This window comes from Lynx canadensis, chromosome D3 (genome assembly GCF_007474595.2).
Source record: "Lynx canadensis isolate LIC74 chromosome D3, mLynCan4.pri.v2, whole genome shotgun sequence".
NCBI lineage: Eukaryota > Metazoa > Chordata > Mammalia > Carnivora > Felidae > Lynx > Lynx canadensis.
The window spans coordinates 73361246-73374478 of NC_044314.2; the positions used below are offsets into that span (position 1 = coordinate 73361246).

General features: G+C 47.8%; 2 gene segments (V, D, J or C); both read left to right on the forward strand.

The window, feature by feature from the left end:
- Positions 1–13233, forward strand: part of LOC115528231 — a 917695-nt gene that overhangs the window by 188215 nt on the left and 716247 nt on the right.
- Positions 8533–13233, forward strand: part of LOC116738411 — a 688014-nt gene continuing 683313 nt past the window's right edge. Inside the window, 2 exon segments of the V gene segment in view lie at positions 8533–8619; positions 8741–9050. Coding sequence covers positions 8574–8619; positions 8741–9050 — 356 coding nt within the window.

The window sequence follows — 13233 nt, forward strand, 5'->3', positions numbered from 1 at the left end:
AGGGGCAGAGAGAGAGGGAGACACAGAATCGGAAACAGGCTCCAGGCTCTGAGCCATCAGCCCAGAGCCTGACGCGGGGCTCGAACTCACGGACCGCGAGATCGTGACCTGGCTGAAGTCGGACGCTTAACCGACTGCGCCACCCAGGCGCCCCATGATATTTATTATAAATAAATATTACATATTACAAAAGCATGTATAATATATAAGCAATATATAAACACATATTTTAAGTATGTGTAATATGTTATATTGAATTATTACATCTGTAACTGTATTATATAACTATTAAATATAGGTATCTTATATAATATAAAACACTGTAGATTGCATATACACATTATATGTATGTTCCATGTTGCAATTTATATATTTAAGTAATAGAACTTAGAGAGACAGGGAGGGGAAAATGAAGTTGCTGTCTCGGAACTAAGCTGAGTTCTTTCCACCCAGAGTGAAATTTAGAGACTCTGCCAGGTGTGTGGTCTCACAGAGGAAACTGGATTTGCAGCAAAATAATGAGATCACGAGGAATAACTTGCAAAGCCTTGAGTCTCAGAGCAGGAGTGAGCGGGTTCTTTTTATTCAGTCATCGGGATCGATATTCAGAAAGGGGACTTTGTCACCCTGCGAAAGGTGGCCATCGTGTCTCACGGGCACACTTAGAAAACAGGACCGTGCCTGCATCCTAGGTTATGTCCGTGCAGTTTGCGCTCCTCCTCGTGTGGAGACTGACATTATAACGAAGCAGAAGTAACCTTCCCTCGAGGGGAAGGGGCCAGGGGCCTGCTCCCAGAGCCAGTATAAACTGGAGGAGGTTTGGGCTCCTGACCTGGGGAAAGGAATGCAGGGCCTTGCTTCCTCTGACACAGCGCTGGGAGTTTGCCCTCTGCTGTTGTCTCTGATGTGGTGAAGCACTTTCCTGGCCTGGTGGAGATTGTTAACCTTTGTATTCCCTTTGTTCCCTTAAAAACCCTTGATTACTGATGTGTTGTTGCATTTATTTGTAATTCTGACTCATGTTAAAAGACACTAGGGGTTAGCTGGATCTTTCTGTCCCTTCCAACTTCATGAGGGACTCCAGGGCCCTGGGTTTTTCTTCCACATCCAGTTTTTAAATCCTTCTTTGCTCCACTGACTCCAGACCTTCCCAGCAGGAAAGGATTCTTCTCACCCGTGGTGCCTTGAACCTATCTGAGAGTTTCTTGGGTTGACTCAGGGCTCCCTTCACGGTCAGGGATCCTGGCTGATTACTGTGACTCCGCCATTTATTAGGATGAATATATAATCAATTCATTAGTTTTCAAACTGCTATGATTTCAGTTGCTATTTCTAAGCAATATGATATTGGTCATTTACTTCTATATTACATGGTGACTAATGGAAGCTGATTTTGTATTTTTCAGGTGTGTCAATTACTCTTTTTAATTCTTCCCCTTTGTCTGAAGTTATAGATACTCCTTATCTTCAAATTTGATGCATATACAATTGCATAATTTTCCCCAGTGTATCAAAGAATGTTTTGATAAAGAAGCACTAACTGATTGAGTAGGAACCTTTGTGTGATATAAGTTGGACTGCCAAACCCAGACAATGAGAAAGGCAAACAGTAACCATGCAAATTATATGAAACAGACAATGTACCAGCGATTCTGAAATGAATAAAAATCAGATTTTCTTTCACACTGTGATGAGCGCTGATCTGACATGTGTGGACAATACTTAAATGTGTATTTAAGGAATGAATGAGTGAACGAACGAATGAATGAATGATGCAGACTAAGCTGCCAGTCAAGCAGTTACTGTAACACCCCCATCCTTCCTATGGGGGAGGAAAGGCATCCCTCATGCCTGGTTGTGATGTTTCCACAACTCTCCACATGTCACACCATGGTTGCCATGGGACACGGGGACAACAGACCCCATCACCCTGCCTCCCACTTGGTTCCCATCTCACCTCACCTGTGTCAGTCAGGGCATCCCCGTATCTGTGGGCATCACCCTCCCTCCTGACCTGACACTCTGGACCATCCCTCCATCTCCCACAGCCCGGGGTCCAGTCAGTCACCTCACTATGTCCCACCTGGGGACATCTTTCTCATCTTTCTGTTCTCATCTTTCTCCAGTTGACCCCCAGTGACTCCTTCCAGGTCTTCTTATTCCAAGTTCAGTCCTAGGACTTGCTGTGGAGGTAGGTCTCTAACGAGCAGCATTGCAGAGGCACAGCTGGAATTAAAAGTACCAGAAATATGGAGACGAGGTCACAGGATGGCCCAGCAGTGTTCCCTACTAGACCCAGAGGTGTATTTCAGTCTCCACACATGCAGCAGCCTCATCAGAGTTTGCTGTGCCCCGTCTGCCTGGCTCTGGAAGGGCCCAGCATTCTGACACTGTGTGTCCTCCTCGGTGAAGGTGTGTGTCCCCTCAGCGAGCCCAGTTCACATTCGGCTCCCAGAGTCAGCCTGCCTCCTCTGAGCCCTGCCATGTGGACAGATCCCCCCTGCTCTCTGTTCCCTGTGTCTTATCCCTAGCTTCACAGAAGTTCACAGGCTCCACTGGGTCAGGACTGCACGTGTTCCTCCTGGTAGACATTCCTCCCATCCACGGAGGAAACGTGATCAGGGACAGCACAGGAGGACCTCTGTCCTTCTCTGGAGCGCTGCACACACATGGTGGAAACTCAGGCATCAGGGAAGCAGGTGAAGGGGAAGACTGGGCAAGAAGGAGAGCTTCTCCCAGAGACCAGCAGGAGGTGATGTGACATCGTGTCTGGGGGTTTCTGCAGGAAAGGGGCTTCGAGCTGGCAGCCCTCCGATGACAGGAGGCCCTGGGGCTGGGCCCCTCCTTCCAGTGGGGACAGGGCAAGTGTGTCCTGTCTAGGCCTGGACCAGTCCCTGAACCTGGGCCTGAGTGTGATGCCAGCAGCTGCTTCCTCCAGGCCCACCCAGGGGGAAACTAGTGCATCAGGAAGTCTCCCTGTCCAAGGGCCACAGACCTGTGAGTGCACAGGAGGGAGAGGCAGAGGGGGGTCATATCTGCATGAGCAGCCCCTCCTCGGTGAGGCCTGCGGGGAGAGGACAGGAGAGACTATGGGCAGCCCAGCCCTAGCACTGTGGCTAAAGTAGGGGCTGTGTCACCATGGTCTGGACCCCTGTCTTTCTCCTGTTCATCTGTCACTGCACAGATAAAGATAAGCCTCAGTCCACAGGGTGGGTCCACAGCCTGAGTCAAATCCCTCTGGCTCAGCTCCCCAATCACATGCACCCTGTCCCTTCTCTTCATTCTGCTGTGTCTGTGTTTGCAGGTTCCCTGTCCCAGCCTGTGCTGACCCAGCCGACCTCCCTGTCTGCATCTCGGGGAACAACAGCCAGACTCACCTGCACCCTGAGCAGTGGCTTCAGTGTTGGTGGTCAAAACATGTACTGGTACCAGCAGAAGGCAGGGAGCCATCCCTGGTATTTCCTGTAATACTTAGACTTAGAAAAGCAGCTGGGACCTGGGGTCCCCAGTCGTGTCTCTGGATCCAAAGATGCCTCCACCAACACAGCAATTTTGCTCATCTCTGGGCTGCAGCCTGAAGACGAGGCTGAGAGTTTCTGTGGTACAGATGACATCGGTGTGAGCGGCTACCGTTACTTACGGTGTCACAGATAACGAGGAAGTGAGACAAAACCCCTGGCTCCTTGTCCCTGGTCCTCTTCATTGGGAAGCTTCTGTGGAACTCACTGTCAAGTGTAGGACAGTGGTGTTTATCACAGTGACAGAGACACATGAGGAGGTGGATGAAACCCTGAGGCCTTAGGTTCCAAGATGTGAAACAATTATTGAGATGATTAGTACCTTTACTAGCAAAATAGCAATAGAACATATTCCCTGGGGTTTCTGGCATGAAATCTGTAACTCTTGCCTTTTCTTACACACAGTACCCATGGAGCCTCTAAAAAATCAAACAAAATGTATATTAATACTAATAAATGTTAACATCACTACTATATTTTCAGCTTGCAAAACATGGGTAGAGCAGAACATGAAATCCATCCAGATGACGGCACACACGATCATACTATGTTTTATGAAACTTTACATTGACATGTATATTTTCAAGACAGAGGGTGACCTGCACTTATCCCAGCCCCTGGGGTGTGCTTTTGCCTCCAAATAAGAAAGCCAACTAAATAGATAGACCTTATGATAAGCCTCTCCTCCATGGTAAAGATTTCACCAAAAAGCAGTGTTTGTTTACCAAACCTGGAGTTTAGCAACTGCATTCTCTGAATGTACAGCATTTATTTTTGTATTTATTTTCTTTTTTTTTTTTTTTGCTATTTATTTCTTTATTGGAGAATTTTTTAAAATTTTTTAAAATTTATTGTCAAGTTAGCTAGCATGCAGTGTATACAGTGTGCTTTTGGTTTTGGGGGTAGTTTCCCATGATTCGTCGCTTACATACAACCCCCAGTGGTCCCTAACACAGTAGCTCAGTGAGGCCCATTCACCCAAAGAAGATACAGAGCTGGGACTGGACCCAGTGCTCCCTGATGGGGACTCAGCAGTTGAGTTCCCTCCGGTCTGACTGAGTCCCCTGAGCAGAGACTGTATATTGTTTGCTTTGGTTTGTCTTTCCAAAGAATACATTCCTTTATTAAAGGTACCCAATTACATCATTTGGTTAAATTATCCTCATACACTTATAGAATGTCTTTTTTTTTTTTTTTACAGTTTCAGTAATGTCTGTCTTATGTATTTATTTTTAACATACTTTATTGTCAGAGACTTTATATTGTCACTGAATACGCTTCGTCTCCCCAGGGTTGAAGCCAACCTCCATCCTCTTTAGTGTGTGAAGTGAGCTGAGCTCCAGCACCAGGGTTCATGGACAGGCTTAGCAGTCCCTGGATGGGCCCCATTTACATGGATAGCCCTTTCCGTGGCAGAGAGTGGAGGAGAAAAGGAGGCCTGGGGAGCCCCAGCCCAGTGTGGAGACCAGGGTCTGTGTCATCATGGCCTGGACTCCAATCCTTCTAGTGCTGTCCTCTAAGTGCACAGGTAGGGACAGGCCTTGGGGATGCAGGGTAGCCCTCCAGCCTGCATCAGTCTCTCAGTCTCAGACAGTGGGAAACTTTACCCTTGTCCCAGGCAGTGCTGACCCACCCACTCTCTCTCTCTCTCGGCATCCATGAGAACAATAACCAGGCTCACCTGCACCTTGGGCACTGGCTTCAGAGTTGGTAGCTATGGCATAAGCTGGTTTCATTAGAAACCAAGGAGCCCTGGTAAGTCTTGTGTTATTACTCAGAATCAAGGAGTTCAGATCTGCATTTCCCAGCTGCTTATCTGGATCCAAAGATGCTTCAGCCAATGCAGGGATTCTGCTCACCTATGGGCTGCAGCCTGAGGACGAGGCTGACTCTTACTGTGCTCTATGTCATGGCAGTGGGAGCAGCCACCGTTACTCACAGTGTCTCAGATAACGAGGAAGTGAGACAAGAACTCTTGGTCCCCCAGACCTTGTTTCTGAATCTCTTTTCAGTGAGAAGCTCATGTAGAGACACATGTAGGAGGGATCATCTGCAGAAACATCTGTCCTTGAAAAGGCAAAAGAGGGACACTCGTGTTTGAATGTAAAGTGAGAGGAAATTGGGCATCCCAGGAAGATACTGACAGATGAGGTAACAGAGCCCAACTGCACGTCCCCACGAGGTCTGGAGAAGATGCACAGGAGTAAATACTGTGCCTGCACCTGAACGTGCTGCCCAGCCAACATTCATCCACACATTAGTTCCACCACCTTATTCCATAGACTGTGACCTTGTGTCAGTACGGATGCATCCACGGCTGATATAGTGACAATAACCCTGGTCAGAGACACAGTCTCCTCTCTCTGAACAAGCTAGACATGAACTTGGACCAGATTCTACAGACTCTCCATGACAACAGCCCCCACACCCTCCTACCTCTTCCCCCCTCTGCTCCTTTGTCCCTCAGGCTTCAGTCCCTCTGGCTCTTCAGGTCTGACTTCTGTCTCCAAGTTAGGATTTCAGAGAAAGCTGGGAATGATCTTGCTGCAGTTTCCCATTCCTGGGACCCATCTCTAGGGAGGAGAATGACCAGATAATAGAGCTGCATGAAACCCCTCATATTCTCCTTCCTGCTGTCACTCAACAAGACTTCTGATCCAGGGAAGTGTTAACAGGTCTGCTCTCCAATGAATCCTCACTGACTAAATAATTCCTCCCCCAGGGAACTGGTATTTGAGATATCTGCCTTTAAATGCAAGGTCTATGACCCTGGAGATGGGCAAATATCTCTCAGGATGTGGAGAAGGAATAAGAGGGATGTAAGGCCACCTGGTTTCATTTTAGGTCACACACCCAGACACACATACACACACACACACACACACACACACAAAACCACACACACAACCTTCTCCTTTCTCTGAGGGTATAGTGTCCTGGATTCTGTAGTGTCCAGGTGTCTCTGTCCCTCCAGAAGTCAGGGTCAAACTCTGCTTACCCAGCCCTCCTCAGTGTCAGATTCTCCATCACCAGAAAACAACAGGGACATTGAGGGTGACTGGGGCCCTGTCACCAGGGCAGCCAGGACATGTTCTGGACACCTGATCTCCTGGGACGAGGCTGTTGCTCAGGAATCCCAGGGCAAGTGTCTGTCCCCATCAACAGCTCAGTCCCCAACCATCTCTGGGCTCCAGTCAGTGCTTGAGGCTGATCAGTACATTGATTCTGGAAGCAGCGGCCTGAGTTCTGCTCCCATAGAGCTCAAGGCTCATCGGGATGTGAGTCACAGCCTCACCTGGTTCTCAGAGCTGGGCTGTTGCTCCCTCCGTCACCCCAGTGATACCTACAAACAGGCTGACCTCTGCTGAAATGTCTTCTTCCCAAACCCAGGGCCTCAGGGCCTGTGATGTCAGGGACAGAGGCCCCCTTGTCTCCGCCTCTCCACTATTCAGGTGTGGGACCTTTGACAGAAACTTCTGGGTCCAGGTGAACTTGGATAATAGGGACTCATTCCTCTAGTCATGGGCGGTTGCATGAATAAATGCTCTGCCCTGAACATGCTAGACACAAGGTAGAGGGGCTACAGCTGTGCCCACCCAAGAGACAAATCTGACCCCAACGGCTCGTCCCTTGAAGCTCTGTGTTTGATAATCCCATCACTGTAATGGCTCTGAAGCTCATAGGAACAGGCCCCTCTTGGGGTTTTACTGGGTACCGCATCAGTCTTTCCTACCTGCAGGGCCAAATCAATGATTAAAAAAAAAACAAACTCAAGAGAAAAACATCAAATGAGTTCACAAAATGTTTATGGAACTCTATTAAATGAGAACAGGGGTCATTCCTTCTCCTTTGTTTTTCCACCGAATTTTTAAACCATAATTTCCATCCATATTCCCCCTGCGAAAAGCACAGATCTGTGAACAATGTACTAGTGATTCACGAGGGCGTTATCTTTGAGTTTTAATCAATCCTATTGAAACGAATTTCATGTAAAAGAACACTCATCCGTTTTTAGGTGCCAAGTTGGCTAAGTGGTGACAAATACATAAACTGTGTCACTGGATCCCTGTCAGAGCATCTGCAGCTGTCATGTTCCCACCTGGATCTTCCCACATATTTTCCCCTTGTGCCCTAAGGCCAATGCCACACACAACCTCTCCTGGCAGGGATCCTGCAGACTTGTGTCTGTGTGCTGGAAAAGGAATCCTAGGAGGAACCATTGCCCATAGTGTGTGGAGAACTGTTATGTCAAACAGGTGGAAGTAGTGACAGATGACAAAGATGTTCAGTGTGTAACCCCTCTAGGGTTACACACGAGGGCTTTTGCTCACACAATGCAGAGAATTGCTACCAGTCTCCTCGGTGTTGTGGGAACCTCAGGGTAATGAGACGTCTGTAAAGGGGGGAACAATCACACCACAGGAAACACCTAACACAATGCACAGTGGGGACATGTATCCGTGGGGACTAGTCACTGATCTGGACATGATCCTGATCTAAGAGGAGTTTGTATAAAGCCCCATGAACAGCCAGGGAGCCCTAGACACATTCAGCCTGAGGAGTCTGAGTAGAGGATAGTCTCCCCTGAGATGATGGGAGGGCATATTAAGGGGACACTTGGTCTGGCCCTAATGCAGGGGACAGGAATCAGAGCAATGGGGAGGCATGAGCTATTTCTGTGTCCTCTCCTCACCATGCACACTATGATGGGTCTGGGTCTTGACACCAGGGGGCGCACCGGTCCTGTTTCTGAGGGGTAAAGGATGATCAGAGCTGTGACTGCAGAACTGGCACTGACTGTGCCCTCTGCTCAGGGCTCAAAACTGGGACCTCCCCACACCCTGATTCTACACAGCCCCTCCCATCCCCACCCCTCCTGACATCATCGGTCAGAGGCCTTTGACCCAGGGCCAGTGAGGGGTCAGAGAGCTGGGAGTCTCATTTGCATGGAAGGGCCCTCCCTCTGTCAGAGGATGAAGAGGGGAAGGGAGAGATTAGGGGAGGCTCTGCTCAGCTGTGGGGCCACAGAAGGCAGGATCGGTGCTGACCTCCACCATGGCCTGGTCCTTTCTCCTCCTCACCCTCCTCGCTCACTGCACAGGTGACTGAATGTGGGGACAGGGGAAAGGGACATACTTTCCTGGGAGGACAAAATGGGCCCTGCTTCTTCCTCTTGTCTCTAGACCATATCATCACCCTCTCTGTGTCTCTCCCCCTTCCAGGGTCCTGGGCTCAGTCTGTGCTGACTCAGCCGCCCTCCGTGTCGGGGTCCCTGGGCCAGAGGGTCACCATCTCCTGCACTGGAAGCAGCTCCAACATCGGGCGTGGTAATTATGTGAGCTGGTACCAACAACTCTCAGGAACAGCTCCCAAACTCCTCATCTATCGTAATAGCAATCGACCCTCGGGGGTCCCAGATCGATTTTCTGGCTCCAAGTCTGGCAGCACGGGCTCCTTGACCATCACTGGGCTGCAGGCTGAGGACGAGGCTGATTATTACTGCTCAGCATGGGACAGCAGTCTCAGTGCTTACACAGTGCTCCAGACCTGTGGGGAAGTGACACAAAAACCTAGTTACTCATTTGTGAAGAGCGTGAATAACCCAGCAGCTGCGTGCTCAGCTTAGTCTGTAAGTTCTGCTTATTCTTTGGCTGATGCCCTGCGCCCCGGTCCATCCAGTTGCACCCCATAGGAGTGAGGCTCCTCCTCTCCCTTCTCTCCTCAAGGTCACTCAGATTAGTTCATTCATAGACAGATGGTCGCTATGGTACCAGAAAGTCCTTGTCCTCATGAACTATGACAATTTACTTCCATGCTAGTTTATATTCATTTGTTGTCTTCTGATCTTTCGATGAGTGAAACATCTTCTCCGTTCTGAGCCTCTCGATGGGGCCTCAGCACTGTCCCTGCTCTGCTATATGGGCATGTCAACTCTCTTTGCATCTGGTACCATTTTGCTTAGCTTTAACCAGATGACGATTTCGCTTGTATGCTGATATTTGCGGGGAATACAGGAAACGTGCCGAACTGCAAATTGAAAAGGTGAAATAAAAACAATCTGCCCAGAGCAAATCCTGAATGTGAATGTCTGTAGAAGCTTTCTTCATAACCATCACATGTAAAAGCAATGAAAACTCTGCACACGGATGTTTATACCAGCTTTTAACATAATCTCCAAGACTTGACGTGACACAGATTTCCTCCAGTAGGCTGTACATTGTACACTGGGAACTTAGCCAGCTTTAAAACAAATGACCTCTGACGTCACAGTAACATACACCAATTGTAAATACATATTTCTCCAGAAAGGAGAACATTTAAAGTGCTGCATAACACAATTGTGATTGGATTACATTTTAGAAAAGGCACGACTCTGGAGTGTTTGAAGGTCAGTGATCACAGGAGGCGGAGGAAGGAGCAGGAGGGTGAATGTGTGAAGCACGGCATTGCATTTATGGTGGTGACACTCTCGTACGGGACACCGTGATGGCAGCCACACCGTACTGCTGTGTTGTCACAGATCACTATACTCTGCAGCACAATAACAGCACTTTAGGGCATGCATGTAAAGTCATCTAGGAAGTCTGGGGTCTCTAACAGGGTGCACAGTGTGACATCATCCAATCTACTGCTACAAGGGCATGAACCTGCTTCGCCGAAGGGGCGGGGCTAAAGGGTGCTGACCTGAGGGACTTTGAAAAGGAGGGGAGCCTGTATGTTCAGAGACAAAAGAAACCACATGTAAGGCCCATACTCCAGTTGATGGAGTTGTATCCCATGGGCTGAGAGGTCAATAATCGTGATGTGTCTGGGCTGTGCACTGGAATTGAACAATGAAGTCAATGGTTGCAGATGGTGGGAGGCAGTGTTCTCTCTTCAGGAATGGATGCTAATGTTTTATGGGGGTCTTGGTTTGTCCATAACCAAAGTGGTGGCCAGACCCACCCTTGTGGTTTTTATTATGCCTACGAGGTATTCTTCAGCTACAACCATCAGGAATCTTTGAAAAATACGGGTTTATTACTTACAAGACCTGGAAACTACACAGCACACTTGGGGCTACAGACTGAGGTCCTGGGCAGAGAAAGAGAAGAGGAAGTGGGGGTGGGGAGCAGTGACCAGAATGAAGTGCCCCTTCCCCTGGGAGCTGAGGGGGTTGAGAAAGATCCTGTAGGTCTGCCTCCCTGTGGTTGGAGGTCCCGAGGATGTGCAGGTGGGGTGAGAGGTTCCGGTTCTTCAGCCCCACTTCATGATGCCCACTGTCCCAGGCATTTCAGTCTGATCTTGGATGCTCCACACTCACGGACTCTCATGACCTGTCCCGAACTCACCCTTGAGTCTACAGGTCTGCAAACATCACCACCAATCATATTTTCACTGTCACCAGCCCTCCCTGGGCATCAACCTGGGAAAGACAAACCTATACCCGGCTCACCAGAAGGTAGGACATCATTAATACACACATGCCACACGAATGATGAAGGGACTGGGTACCAGAGCCAGCCTGGACTTAGGGACTCATGGGGGATCCTCTCACCCATTCTGTACAGGGGTATGGTACCTTGGGTTCTGTCCCAGGCTCCTGTCCCTCTTACACATCCACACCTGGATGGAGACTGCTCACCACGCCTGGACACCAGCCTCAGGCATAGTCACTGCTTGCTGCCACCAAGGTCAGGGTCCACCATTTATGAGCTTGAAATTCACTATTTCTACTTGTTTGCCAGATCTTCAACTAGTTTCTTAATAGAGAACCATCTCCTTATCTAATGCTTGCCTGCAGTCAAAGGAAGCACCATCTGACGGGTCCGTCAGAGCAGGAACCCCCAGTTCACACTATCCTCTTCCTGCTTCTCTCCCCGAGTTCCTTCTGCCTCACAATCCTGAGCGTCTCCTGTGAGCACAGCCTCCTGTGTCTCCACCTCCTGTTCTCCTGTCTCAGTTGCTCTCCCTGGACCACATAGTTTCTTAGGTCTTGCCCTGCCGTGTCCACCCTCTAACCCCTGGTCCACAACGTCACCAGATGGTTTCTCCACTCTGTGAAGTCACATCCCATCATGGTTAGAGCATCTTCATGCCCTGTTTTGATTTTCCCTTCTGTGAGCTCATGTAGAGAACACAGTCATCCCTTTCTTTCTCCTGAGATGTAGGAAATGACAACACAGATACATGTAATGTGAGAGTAGTTGGAACCCATTGCTTTAATGTACAAGAACTCTGGAACACTGAACATGAAGGTAACGTGCTAAATCTCTCAAAGTTCATACATCAGTGAAAGCCATACTGATGATGGAGTGTTTGGATTTGTTTTATGTTCAGGAAGGGAGGAGGATGAGGGACAAAGTCAGCAAAGTGAGACCTTGTGGTTGGACACGGATGCAGGCTATTCTTTACACTTTTGTTATTGTTTATCAACTTGAACAGGGCCATGATCTATCTATATCTATATCTATATCTATATCTATATCTATATCTATAATCTACTTATCTATCTATCTATCTATCTATCATCTATCTATCTTTCCATCTCTAGCTTTTTTCTTATGAGGGATGATGTATGCATATCCTGCTATAAAGTTCTACTCAGAGTTGCCAAAATATGTGTTTCATCCATGATGTCAGGTTATCTCGCATCTCCTCCCAACAGGCTGAGGAAGAGGCAGCTTGGAGACCTTGGAGGAGATGGGAATTCAGGATTTTAAGTAATAGGAAAGAAGGGAAGTTGGAGGTAGAGATCAAGGGGTGTGGCTGTTCAGGGAGTGGAGAAGTGGGGGAGCCAGACCATAATGAACACCTTGGGTAGGAAAGACTTTGGGTTTTATGCCAACAGCACTGAAGGACCTGTCTGAGTTCGACGAGGAAGAGCCCTCTGACTGCCTTGAGACAAACTGTCTTAAGGATGTGGGTGTTTCTGGTCACAGAAATTTACTAAAAAGGGCTTTGAGTCGAGAAGTGTGGGAATCAATTGCACAGTGCAAGTTGAGGTGGATCCATGGTGCAATGAGAAAGTGAGGGTTTATGGAAGCAAATGCTCAGACATTGAACACATCTGAAAAACATTAAAGTCTCACATTTAACCTCTATTAAACTAAGACAACGTGTAATAAAATACAGGCAGGGAATTTTCTTTTAATATAAGGAAATGTTAGGACACCAAAACAAACTCCTGACAAGAGATACATGACACAGATATGCAGAACCTACAAATTTGGGGAATATAAAGTCAACTCCTAAGATTAAAAAGTATGGGACACTCTCCACTGGTAAATGTGAAGCTAACCAAAGCTATTGTATGTATGTATGTATGTATGTATGTATGTATTTATCTACTGATCAATACATCAAATGTAATTATTAGCAACACATTCAATTCAATTTTTTGAGATGTTGGCTGAATTATCCTCTTTGGAATATGCCACTAGGTGAGTGTATTCCTACAAAATTCTCTTTCTATTCCTTTCCTGGGAACAACCTCTACAATTTCTTCCAAGCAGCTCAATTGTCCCCTCTTCTGTGACACCTGACCTGATGCATACCTGGGTCATTCAGCTTTGTCTAGAACATCCTGTAATTAATTATATATGCACATATTTGCACATCCCATGGACCAGGGCTTCTCCTGGAGGGAGAAGTTACAATAATTAAACGCAAGGATCAGAATCATGGTACAGGTAAAGTACTGTTTAAGCCACTTACCTTCTAGGACACATTTACA